The sequence below is a fragment of the Diospyros lotus genome, chromosome 10 (assembly GCF_014633365.1).
Source record: "Diospyros lotus cultivar Yz01 chromosome 10, ASM1463336v1, whole genome shotgun sequence".
In the NCBI taxonomy this organism is placed as follows: Eukaryota; Viridiplantae; Streptophyta; class Magnoliopsida; order Ericales; family Ebenaceae; genus Diospyros; species Diospyros lotus.
This window is the reverse complement of record NC_068347.1, coordinates 22,752,024-22,765,379: the sequence shown is the minus strand read 5'-3', so window position 1 is coordinate 22,765,379 and position 13,356 is coordinate 22,752,024. Positions and strand designations below refer to the sequence as shown.

The following is a 13,356-nucleotide window of genomic DNA, read 5'->3' as shown; positions in this document are numbered from 1 at the left end:
CCTTTTCTTAATAAGGAAAACAATATATAGAAAACATCCCAAGTATTTACAACCATGAATACAAGTTTAGAAAGTTAGAAAATGAAAATATTTCATGTGAACATCATTTTTTATTTCCCATGTTTTTGCAAAAAAAAAAAATAATAATTTCGAAAGATTAAGGGTTATATATTTTCCTGAATAGGGCAACAGGCCCCTATGCTTTTCTTTGAGGATTTTACTGTTCTCAACCATCTATGTTGATTGTTGAGAAATCTTGTGGGCATTTCCCTTTGTGAAGGCCTTCTTTTGAGAGGCAAAGGGAAACACACCTCTCTAAAAGAAGGATGTCAGTAATGACATTAATCTATGTGTTGTGTATTATAATTCTTAAGAAATGATTGCATCAATATTCAATATATATATATATATATATGAACTTTAAGTTAATTATCACTCTTATCATGAATATATAACAACTTAAGCTTTTCCCATATTTATTCCATCCAAGTTGGTTTTATATATATTGTTTAAGAGACACACACACATATATAGGCTTAAATTTTCCCAAGAAAATAATTAAAGACATATAAACACATATATACATGTATATATATATTTGTGTGTGTATGTATGTTGTATGATTGTTCTGTAAGACAAGTGTTGCAATTAGCAGATATATATATGTACTTATAATTAATTAAGACATACTCACTGACCTCAGCCTATAACCAACCAAGTGGTGTTATATTAATTCTGCAAGTCATGGACTCCTCTAATTTTGATAAAAACTTCATTCTTCAACCCCTATTTTTATGTTTGAAGTCAATACAATTAATATTATTGTATTCCTTCCAATCAATTATAAGGCCCTGCCCTTTTATTTTGAAGGGTGAAATGGAAATGGCAGCTCTATAATGTGATGGCCACAAGCATTTCTCCTTTCCCAGGAACATTTCAAGATTTGGAAAGTTAAAAATTTTCCATTTCAAAATGAACTTCTGTGTTTGGTAAGTTGGAAAACCACTTGTTTGGCAACCTAGAAAGTCTAGAGAGAGCTCGGTTGATGAGCAATAAATGTGCTTCACAAAGGAAATACAGGAATGACATATTCTCTTTGAGGTGACATGTTGACAAGTAAGACGTCCAAGCATTGTGGTTGCATGTTCAATGTATTTAGTGTAAGATAAAGTGCTCCAAGGAGACAAGATTTGCCAAATCTCTGTTGATATTAATCTAATCTACAAACCTTAAAGGTCAGACCCCTACTCCCTTCCCCTCTTAGTTTTTCTGTTTCAGATGCTTTACGATGTTATATATTTTTATGAATGAGTGATGCTTTTAAACAAAAAAAAAAAAAGAAGAAGAATGATATTTGTTTTTATATTTTAAAACTGTTACAATTATATGGCATAATCACAAGTGAAATTTAGAAAAATATATATATAAAAAATTTAACATGATATGGTCTTAACAGACTTGGTCAACGATAAAAATTTACTTAATCAATTAATGAACAACGTATAATTTTTGAACGATCAACAAAACTATAAACTCTATCAATATATTCTAATAACTTTAGATAATAATATTTTCTATAATAAGGGAATTTTGGTTATTAAGTAATGACACACTCTGAATACATAATTAGAATAATTGGAGAAAATCATCTCTCACATTGGTTGGGTGTAACCAATCAGCATTTATATTAAAGTGGTTTATTTATACATGACAAGTCTAAATTGAATTAGGTATCATATACATATATATATATATATATCCGCTATTAAGAATGGGATAATAATAAATATATAAAAGAATATTAAGAATGGGATAAATAAATATATAAAAGAACTCATGCTGCCATTCGTTTTGTCCATTCTTTCTCCACTTTATATATATATATATATAGAGAGAGAGAGAGAGAGAGAGAGAGAGAGAGAGAGTGATATTAGCTGCTGGCCAACAAAAGATAACTTTAATTCTCATCTGGTTCTTGATGTACAGAGACTGAGAATTAATCTATGGCTTCCATGAGCAAAGCTGTCTCTCCTGAATCAGTTAGAATAGGCAACTCTGATGAGGAAAGTAGCTGGACCTTTTACTTCGAAGACTTTTTGTGCAACAATGATGAGCAAAGTTATAACTCTCTCTCTTCCGGCCATTCTCTAGTTTCTGATGCTGCTTCTTCCTCGGCGGCGGCGAAGAAGTTCTTGGATAATTATCAGTTGGAGAAGAGTGGCAGGAACTTGAGCTTCAAGAAGAGGAAAACAAAAGGGCCTTTTGTTGATGATGCTCTGGAGGATACTGCTAGTTCTCCTGTAAATAGTCCAAAGGTCAGATTAATTACTATACATTTTCTTAATTCCAAAAAAAAAATTATACATATACACACACACCCTTAATTTCATATCTTAAACACAAACACACAAAAACACACGCGCACGCAAACAAATGGATATAGTCTTTGTTGTTGTAAGCTTGTAAGAAGATGGACAGACACAGACATGCATGAACCCTAATGTTAAAGAGAAATAATTTTACAGTAAAATAAATTTGTAAGAATGTCATTTACTTTTTACAATTGATTTTTTGATTTTTGATTTTGATTTTTGATTTTTTTTTTTTAATTTGTGAGTTGAATGAAGCATAATTTTCTCCTTCCATTTTTGAGGTCCCTTCAAATGGAAAAGAATTTAATGAAATAATTAACCTTGTGGATTTTAATTAATTAATTACTTTGTTTCTTCACCAGGTTTGTCATTTGAACCAACTGGGAATGCCTCCAAAAGAGAAAGGCAGCATGGACATTTTAGAGGTAAAATTAAGAGTTAGTTTATATATATATATATATATATATATATGAATACAGTAGGTCATTTCCAATATTATCAAGTGTTCAGCTTGACCATTCTCCTTGCAATGCATAGTTGTTATATGAGACCTAATTAACAAAACAAAAGTGTGCTGTTTGTTTGCAGGAGGTGAAAGGCATTCATGCTTCTGGCCAGACAAATGAATTTAATGAGTTGGGTACTGTTGGGAGAGACGGCGACTCTTCAGAACTCAAGAAAAGAGGCCTTTGCTTAGTGCCTCTGTCTATGTTGTCCAAATATCTTGGTTAGGCTTCAAATTACCATCATAATCATATTTAATATATATACTTGCATACATAAGAACATCACGACCGTCTCTCTCTCTCTCTCTCTCCCTCTATCTGTTGAACTTAATGATGAGTTTAGAAATATCAGAGATATACTTTGGGTACATGTATAATGAGATGTGATGTGTATGCAATGAAGAGAAGGCTGTTGTGTCCTTAATTCAAAGTTTTTAATAATTATAAACATAATAATTAATGCGTTTTTCTATCAAGCAAAAAGGAAGAAAGTGACACAAAAGACGCATCATTTTTTGTTTTTCTTTGTGAAAATCCTACTTGCAGTGGCATTTGTCATGTCATTAGTTAGATGTTCTTGTTTTTTTTGTTTGTAATGCTATAGAAATAAAAATGTATCTCAGAAAAGAAAGAAAGAAAGAAAGTCACTAAACAAATGTATCTTAGTTAATATATATTAAACAATTGATAGTTACGAAAATATGTTCACTGTCTCGTATATACCAATATTGAGTGCATAATGGGGAAAAAAATTATTAATATTGATCATCTTTTGGTTGGGATTATACCCACAAAATTTTGTATTCCAATAATAATTTGTACTATACATTTCATTGGCCACGCATTTGTAAGAGTTGTGGGCACATATAAAATTTGTCACTAAAAACAACAAATTTATTTTATCACTAATAATATTTGATGATGACCGGATTTCATCTCTAACGAGCACATTTCTGAAGATAAACTCATATTTCGTGGGCAAATATCATTATTCATGAGCCTTTCAACCACAAATCGTTTATGAGACTAAATATCTTTTAACGACAAACTATATGCTTTAGCCATAAAATCTTTTGTGATTTTTTTATGGTAGACATGATTGGAATAAAAATTTGCCAAAACCATCTTCTAATATTAGGAAGATAGAAAAACAAATTAAGAGAAAGAGATTGCCGTCCATCTGACTTTCCAAACACTTTTATTTTAATATTAAAGTCTAATTATTAAGTGGCAAAATGTCAACAGGTGGAGGAGCTCTGCTGAAAGAGGCCATCCAGATATCATCATCGCTTTGTGAGCCCTAATTCAATTATAAATTTAATAAACACCCTATAATTTTAAATTAATTGCAAATAATGTCACCATGGCGGTAGTCAACCAGATCTTTTAATGAGAATGAATTAAGTAGTTGCATCCATATGAGTCTCCCTTTCCCAGTGCAACTTCTCCAGCCATTCCAGGAAATAAAAAAAAAAGCTTGTCAATGATTGATGTGGTTAATTATTAGGTAGCTCTATTTTTGTAATTTTGTAAATAGTTCCCATTGTGTGTTCATGACATGAGAAAAGCCAAGTCGCAGAAACAAATCCTAAAATACCAACTGGAGGCATCTGAAGAGATTACAACCTAAGTCAAGCAGTCACTGCCTTCAAATGTAGTCTTTGCCAAATTGCCAATAGGGTCCTATCCTGTCTACATGAATTGAGCTATATATCCGTGTGGATCAAATGACTGGAATTCACCCGGCAGAGTTTAGCATGGTTGTTGAACAGATGAAAGCATGGCTCTCCCCCCAGAAGACACTGCAAATTAACCTCTTTCTCTTCAAACTCCAGGGCAACTCAGGATTCAGATTCGGATTCAGGGCGATAACTTGGAGCGTCTAGCTAATTAGGAACTGGATTAAGGGAGGTGGTGTGTGAATCACAGATCTACTTTTTATCAGGGAGCTTCTCTAACAACTCCGGGATCACCTCAAACAGATCACCAACAAGTCCGTAATCAGCTACCTGCAATTGACAAGTCCATTTAAACTCTTGAATCAAATACAAACAAATTTCAAATATTTAAAGATCCAATAAGAAGCCGAAGGCAAAGGAAGCTCATTGCAGATGGATCATCAGCATTTAGCTGCAGCCATAATGATTTCACCACAGGGTAGGAATTGACTGATCTCTGAACAGAAAGTTCGACAAAAATGTGCTCCTTGGAGCTACCCAAAAGCAAGACAGTCTGACTCTACAATGAAGTTGTATGAACAAGACTATTTGAATGGTCGTATGGTTTTGAAATTAGATCTAATTAATATATCATCCAAGTATAATATGAGGACTCTTTCAACTAAAGAAACTTTACTTAATCAGTTGAAAATTCTAGCAATTAAAAATATGATGTTCAATAACCTACCACCACAACCCAAAACAAAAGAAAGAAAGATTATGTCAAATAACACATGGACCAGTTTAGTTACAAAAAAAATTTCCATCTCTCTCCATTCTTCCTCTTTCACAAAAATCTAAAGATCGCTCTGATAGTGATACCACTCATTACTTTGTTAGGAACCAGATCACACACAATCATACAGAAATCAAGAGAAAACAAGGCAGAAAATTTAACATGGTTAAGCCCCAAATGCCTCAATCCATGATCCCACAACAATACAATAATCCACCAAACATAATTTTTGTATGAAAAAATTACAAACTCTCAAAAGTAGATAGAGGATTAATTTTATTTTTTACTCTCAACATCCCAATCTACATTTACAATCAAATAGGGTTTTATGTAAGAGACTCTTATCTCTATCAAAACAGAATTGATGGAGTTATCCTAACAAGAAAATTTAAAAATGCGCTTAATTATAAATACAGAGAACTACTTTCTTATCTTGAAACTAAAATTTTGTTCAAAATAGTTATACAAAAAATATATTCAATTATAATATAATGCAAGATCATGTTATTAATAAATATTATTATAAGATTAAAAATTAAAATTATATTTATTACAATACCAATATTGTTGATATTGTTAATATTATATAATATTATTTATTATTAGTATGTTTACTGTTTAAAAAACTAATGTTTTGCATCTAATAAGATTAAGGCTTGGTATGTTGTTGTTATATAATTATAATGTGAATACTGTTGACATTTTTAATATTATAAAATCATTCATTATTATTCAATTTTAAAAATTCATGCTTTTGCTTTTTAGATTAGTATTAAAATAAGTACAATTAAATATTGATCTTGATTGGACTAAAAGAGACAACCTCTTATTTGTGAAGAAAACAGTAGAAAAATATACTAAAAATGTTTACAGTAAGTATGAATTTAGAAAATATATATACAGAGTGTTTGTTTTCTATTTAAAAGAACGTCTCATTTGAACACAATTTCCAGTTTTCTATTTTTGTATAAAAAAATTCCATCAAACAGAGCCTGTTTTCCAAAACTGAATGACCCCTTGTATTTTTCTATCTCACATTTTGCTTCAGAACAACCAGAGCTGTGAGCCACCCCTTCAAACCATAGATTAACTAAGGGATTGTTTGATAAAGTTTTGAATTTTCCATTTTTTCGTGTTCAGTTTTCTTTTTTATTCAAGAAATGAAGACTGAACATGTTTCACAACTATGTTTTATGTTTTTTTCCCTAATCTCACATTTTGCCAGCAACTCCTAGATCTTTTTGCGAGTCAACTACTCCTCCAGCAACTTCATTCACCAGCAGTGAGGGTATATAGGAAAGAAAAAAAAGAAAACAAAATGAAAATTATGGAAACACTTTTTTGTTGTTTGCAAAATTTTTTACAATGCCTGAAATCGAAAATGAGAAACCAAATGCCAATTTTAGTTTTTCATTATCAAAATAATAAAAACGAGAATTAAAAACTAAAAACTGGAAGCCAAAGCTGATCCAAACATGCCCTAACAAATTTAGAATTTGAAATAGCAACTGATCATATTATCAATACCCTAAAGAGGTAAAATAGTTCCACAATAACCTGGAATATAGGAGCATCTGCATCTCTGTTAACAGCAACAATAACCTTAGAATCTCTCATGCCTGCCAAATGTTGAATGGCTCCAGAAACACCAAACGCCATATATAATTCTGGGGCAACAATTTTTCCAGTTTGGCCAACCTGAGAGGAATAGCAACCTCAATTTCAAATTAAAAAAGAGGATTTACAAGGTCTGCCTCAGCATAGTAGTTTACTTATAATTATAAGTACAAATGAACAACTCATATCATCTAAATGTCATCTAAGTTTTTCAAAATCATATATTTATAAATAATAATGTCTCAAAAGGATCTTATTGAACACACAATCATTATAGCTTTGACTGTACATTGAAAAGCTTTTGTTCCCTATATTGGATAAATGAAAATTAAAGAAAACTTCAGATGAATCCTCTAAAACCAAAGTACAATATAATCTTACCTGAAGGTCATTAGGAACATATCCTGCATCAACAGCTGCACGAGTGGCCCCAACTGTGTAAAAGAAAGAAAGAAAGAAGTCAATGCAATATGACAGTACCACATAGAATAAGACAAACAAAAATGCAAGTTGACTATCCTATTGCCTAAAAATGGAAGGTCAACTGCTTTGCCAGCAAAAGAGAAGGTCAGTCATGAAATCAAAACCACATTCTAAGCTTAATTTATCCCTCCTAAAGGGCATATGGAATTTGTTGTTTCCTTTAAAAAAATATGAAATTCATCAGCTGGTAAGAAAATTATCTACAGAACATAAGGCATCCCTAATACACAAGGCTCCCCAGTTTGCAAGGGTTGGGGAAGGGTCATTTTTGTTCACAACCTTGTCCTTGCTCTTTTGCATAGATGTTTTTACATGTTGGAAACCCATGGCTTTCCAGTCACAAAGAAGCAAGTTCACCATAGCTACCAACACTAGCCCTCTTTCTACAAAACACAAATTAATAATAAAAACAGAACATTAGGAAAACTGTGACATCGCAGGCATTATAGAGAAGAACCTGCAGCACCAAGTTTCTCTGCAAGCTTCTCAACCATTTTGAAATTATCTGCACTTTTCAACCCTCGACCTCCAGTAATCACTATGCGTGCATTTCCCAGGTCTGGCCGTTCTGTGTTCTGAGAGGTTTGTGTTATATATTTAGATTTGCTGGTTGCACCTTCAAGCAGAAACCAAATATTTTAGGCTTGATTTTAATGGGCTTTAACCAACAAAAGAATTCCAATTTGTTTTTCCTACAGAAACCTAAAATATTCGGAAGGACCATTACCAAATGGAAGTACAAGATATTGCATAGTCAAATTTCATACTGAGAAAATCTCAGTCTAAAGAACTGAAATATATATGCATCAGAAAACAATGAAACAGACCTTCACCAAAGGTTGAGAGGTCAACCTGTGAAATTGTTGCTGCATTGGATCTCGAACTATCCGCTATTGTGGCCACTGGAAAAGATGTGGACCTAATTGTCAACATACAAGGGTTGGATCCAGTATACTGAACAGTACAAAGAGCATTCCCAGCATAAATTGGCCTGCATAAAAGTAGAACTTCTCACTTAAATACAGTATCTCACTTAGCCTCATACAGCAAGTCATAGTAAGTTCAAAGCCAATAGGGAGAGCAACTCTTCTTCATTGCCCCTTTGCTTGGGTCAAACCACGACATTAAGAATTTGAAGTGCTCCTACTTGTGTTTCCTTAAAAATTTCTTGCATGTTGAATTGATATCTTGGTAGGAGGATTCAACCCCCATTTTTAGCAGCTACAGGTTAAAATCTGGTTCAGTTTTGTGAATGGTTTCATAAGAAGAAGAAATTGGAATGAGATAAGATTGCTTTGGTCCATTCAACAATTAAACAAGGCCTTAGTATATGAAGCTTTTTTTTTCCCCCTTTCGTTAAGCTATTACTTTTCAAATAGAGAGAGCAGTCATCTCAGTTATGCCATAAAAGAGTATGTTTCACCACAGAAACCCACATAAGTTACCTCACAAATTGATGAGACCTGGAAATTTCAATAACATCTGTAATTGGAGAAACATCCAGAAGGGCAGCTGCACGTGGTAATATGTTTTTGCCAAAAGAACTTGAAGTAGCTATAATATGAGAGTAGCTGCCTTTCTGCTGGACTAAATGGACTAATCTTGCCCATGGTTCTGCTAGAGGATGCACAAGTTTATCTGAATCAGCCATAAGCACCTAGAATATAAACATTCAAAAAAAATCAGCATAGCATAAGCCATCTAGGGTGCCCAACTTTTATCTCCACCTTTTATTATTTAGTTGGGAGCAGAACTGATGACAACAATATCTTGGTGCGTGAACAAGAAAATGAAATGATTTCACTCTAGATATTTCCTAATTCCTCCCAGTCCCACTAGCTGCAGCCAACTACATGGATTAACTCCCCAATCATCTCTATCTATTAACATATCTTCTATAAGTTCATTATATCCCATATTATGTTAAGAGCTTCCTATCAAGTTCTTTCAGACATTTGTCAACCTTTTTTGCTTCAATCTTCTTCCATTCCATCAACAGGAGATTTCCTAATTGTGCGAGTTATTGTAACTATACCTCTGGAAGAAAATTTTCAGTAAAGGACCAGATTAACAAGGTTCTGTGTATACTTGCATTCAGTTTATGCAAGAAAATTTCAAAGCCACTTGAAGGATACTTCAATTAAGACTCTGTTAGAATCTCTTATTCATAATGCAACTACTCAAATTGCCTGGAAAAAAGAAATAAAACCAGATGAAATGAAACTAACTGTAGGTAAAATTGGGAGCAACAAGTTTGATGGGCTCCACTAGAACAATAAACTCAAAGAGTGCAATGACATACCTGAGAGATGGAAGGGTGGCAAGAGGCAGCATGTTCAGCAGCTTTCTGAAGAGAAAGACCTGATCCAGCAAGTAGCACAGAGACAGAATTGTCCTTGCCTAGAGATTTTGCAGCCTCAACTGCACTAACAGATGGGGCCTTGATAGAACCACCCTCATGTTCAGCTAACACCAATGTGCTAAGCTATTTAAGAAGAATAACATTAATACAGCTTATAAAAAGAAAATGCATCCAATTAGTTTGCACAGAGAAGGAAAGACAAACATAAACACGTGAAAGCTGATTTCATCCTAAGTCTATAATACAAGCGCACAACTGCATTTGTTTGAAGCTATGACTAACAACAATAACCCTTGTAACCAATAAACTCAAACATCTTGAAAGCATTTTACATGCCTTACCACACAAATAAGTATTTGCCTATACACACCTACATCTTTTTGAAGCTATGACAAACAACTATAACCCTTGTAAACAACAAACTCAGGCACCATGCCGCAAGCATCTTGAAAGTACTTTACCAGAATTAATATTTGCCAATACACCTTCTAGTGAGTACAAAGTTCAAAACAAAATAAAAAGATAACTTAGTTACAGTGCAAAGGAAAGAAAATCACGTGGGTAGAACTGATAAATGACAGAGGTGGATGTAAATGGAGTTGCATGCTAGTTACATTAAGAAACAGCCAAAAAGGTACAAGAGTTTGCACATGTGATATTCAGAATCACATACAATCAACAATGGTAATAGAAAATTAAGCAGTATATAAGATGGTGCTAGTGATGGTATGGATACAAGTGGTAAGAAGGCTCTGGGGTGGTGATTGTGTTAGAACAAAGAGAACTGAAATTTTATGCTACCAAATATTACAAATACAGCTTGTACAGTAGATATTTAGTGGCTCATGTTCACTAGGTCAAGGATATCCAAGTAGCCATGGCCAGTGTGAAAAGGAGCAATGTGGTCACCTAATAAGGTATAAATGGTAGGTTGGAAAGTGGGAAGAGGCATAATCCCTGCAATAAGAGAATATGAGAATTTTTTTTATGTATTTGGACAAAGGTTATAACTGATGATAAGATATATACATAAAAGGTTGTAACTCAACATTTTGTTGTATTATCATTCTGACAGTGAAATTAAACCCATATACCATTTGTTATGTCCATTTTCTTGTTTCTTCTATAATTTCTCAAAACTCTTCACTATAGTGAAATCTTCCATACTCACAACACACTGAAATTCAAATCTTTTTTTTATCTCTTCGTTGTAGTTGTTAAATTGCCACTCTTTTTTTATGGGGGAGGTAGGAGGAACTGAAAGAAGAAGAAAGGAAAAAGGAAAAGGGAAGAAGAGCAACATTCTATCAAATGTGCTGCGCACCGCTTAGCAAGATATAAAGGATGCAATTGCACAATAATCAAGCAATATAACCAATAGATTCCTCTAGCTCAAATTAGCAATTTCAAGCATGGAAGTAACAAATACTGATCCAAACATCCTTCCATAATATAACTACGATGGAACAGCGGAAGAAACTATACAGAGAGAAACCTTAAACTAGACCAAATAACGATGGTGGATAACATTCAAATTTGATAACTGATTAATTAAACGAACATTCCTATGTATTACACGCAGAGAACTTGATATTGAAATCGGAATTCGGCGAGAAGAATTAGGAAAAAACTTACGAATCTGTGATTCAACGAGGCTATACGGGAAGTGATTGAGCGGCCCCTGAAAGTTCGAAGCATCGGGCGAGCTGCCATTTTCTTCCAGCTCTCTTCTTCAGTCTTTCTGTCTCGGAGGTCGGAGACGATCAGACGTAAGCCTGGTCCTTGCTGATTTTATCGCCGAAGCTGCTCAAGAAAGGGGTGGGTCATGGCCCATGGGTGGGGCATTGCTCGGCCCGATTCAATAACGGGGCGGGGCATTTAGGGGCTATTTAGTTGGAATATCTTTTTTAATTATTTATCTTTAATATTTTTATTACATCTCTATATTTAATTTTTTAAATAAATTTAAAAATAGACTCAAATGTTGGAAGTGTAAAAAATTAATTCTGACTCGTTTCTAAAAATATAATATCTAAGTGATAGGCTCTTTGGTGTTTACACAATGAGTATTTATATGATTAGGTAGTAACAATCATAAACCACTGTCCAGAAAAATAATGCAAAATAGAACAAGCAAGTAAAAACAAAATTTAAGATATACATGGTTGGATTATAGTTTGTGATCTAAAGCCATAGGGAGAGACAAACAAATTTATTATAAAGAAATTAAAGCAAAGGCAATATAATAGTTGAATCTCTTAAATTTAAAAAAAAAAAAATCAAATACACCCAAACTACTTATGTTGTTGGCAAAATAAAATAATTAAAATTTATGATGTGAGATCCACTTGAGCTTGGTGTCGGATGAAATTAGGTTGCCGTGAGAGAAGCTACCTCAAAAGAGTTCAGCGAAAGGATTTCCGCTACAAGAATTTCACCACAATCTTTTTTGCCACAAGGTATTTGCTACTAGCTCTCTTGCCACAAGGTATTCGCTACAAGTCTTCTTGCCACAAGGTATTTGTCGCAAGGTTTTAACTCCACCACAAGGTCTCGCCACAAGATTTTTCCTTTGCCGTTAGGTCTCGTCACAAGAATTTGCCTTTGCCGTTAGGTCTCGCCGTAAAGATTTGCCTTTGTCGCAAGGTCTTGTCGCAAGGTTTTGCCTTTACCGCAAGGCCTCACCGCAAGGTTTTTCCTTCGCCGCTAGGTTTCGCCGCAAGATTGTGTCTTTGCTGCTAAGTCTCGCCGTAAGGATTTGTTTTCGCCACAAGATCTCACCACAAGGTTTTAACTCCACCGCAATGATATTGTCCTGTTGACACTCGAAAATGGATTAAAAGGCTCATAAGAATTCTCGTCCGCGATGACCCTTCGATTCCTAAGTCAATACCAAATCCTAATGACTATTCACCAAAACAGTAAAGATGCAGTCAAAGTGTCTAAATTTTACTAAAATTGGAAGTCCTCTTCAATGTCATGTAACTGGGTATTTATAGGACACGATTCTCAAGTATGGCTAGTGCTGACACGTATCGATTACTGAATGAGGTCAAATTTAACAAAAATGAGGGAATAGCCACGAAGCCGCTGCGAGCTGGGCCTCGCGGTCCAAGCGTTGCCACCAGGTAGCTTGTAACAAAGCTGCCGCGAGCTGGGCCTCGTGGCCAGCCTTTACCTCGCGGTAGGCTGTCGCGAGGCTAGGCCTTACAGCCAATCTAGATGCTGCCGCGAGCTGGGCCTTACAGCCAGCACCTTGCCACAAGGTTGGTTCTCGCGACTATCTTCTAGTCATGCCTTCATTTTTTATTTTTATTTTTAAGAAAATCCCTTATTTTTCCTCATCCCAATTTTTCATGGCACAACAACTCATAATATATCTTGAATAAAAAGGTCTAAAAAGACATTATATAGTTTCTAATTTAGAATTTTTTCATACCACATGGGACTTTGGCTCAAACTCGAAGCCCACCATTACTCTTCAAAAAAAAAAAAAAAAAGACATTATATAGTTGCTTGTTTAGAATTGGTTCATATCACATGGGACTTTGGCTCAAGTTCG

At 34.1% G+C, this 13,356-nt stretch overlaps 2 protein-coding genes across 2 annotated transcripts; one reads left to right on the top strand and one right to left on the bottom strand.

Annotated features, from left to right (window-relative positions):
• Positions 1-1,888: 1,888 nt before the first annotated feature.
• LOC127812004 (vascular-related unknown protein 1-like) lies at positions 1,889-3,246 on the top strand. The gene is made up of 3 exons (XM_052352248.1): positions 1,889-2,315; positions 2,735-2,797; positions 2,961-3,246. The coding sequence occupies exons 1-3, from the start codon at positions 2,004-2,006 to the stop codon at positions 3,102-3,104; spliced, it is 519 nt and encodes a 172-aa protein (XP_052208208.1). The 5' UTR covers positions 1,889-2,003; the 3' UTR covers positions 3,105-3,246.
• A 1,109-nt stretch (positions 3,247-4,355) lies between these two features.
• Positions 4,356-11,603, bottom strand: LOC127810886 (electron transfer flavoprotein subunit alpha, mitochondrial). The gene is made up of 8 exons (XM_052350471.1): positions 11,430-11,603; positions 9,735-9,917; positions 8,878-9,089; positions 8,260-8,423; positions 7,890-8,048; positions 7,331-7,383; positions 6,890-7,030; positions 4,356-4,887 (listed from the first exon to the last, which is right to left on the bottom strand). The coding sequence occupies exons 1-8, from the start codon at positions 11,505-11,507 to the stop codon at positions 4,810-4,812; spliced, it is 1,068 nt and encodes a 355-aa protein (XP_052206431.1). The 5' UTR covers positions 11,508-11,603; the 3' UTR covers positions 4,356-4,809.
• Positions 11,604-13,356: the final 1,753 nt, after the last annotated feature.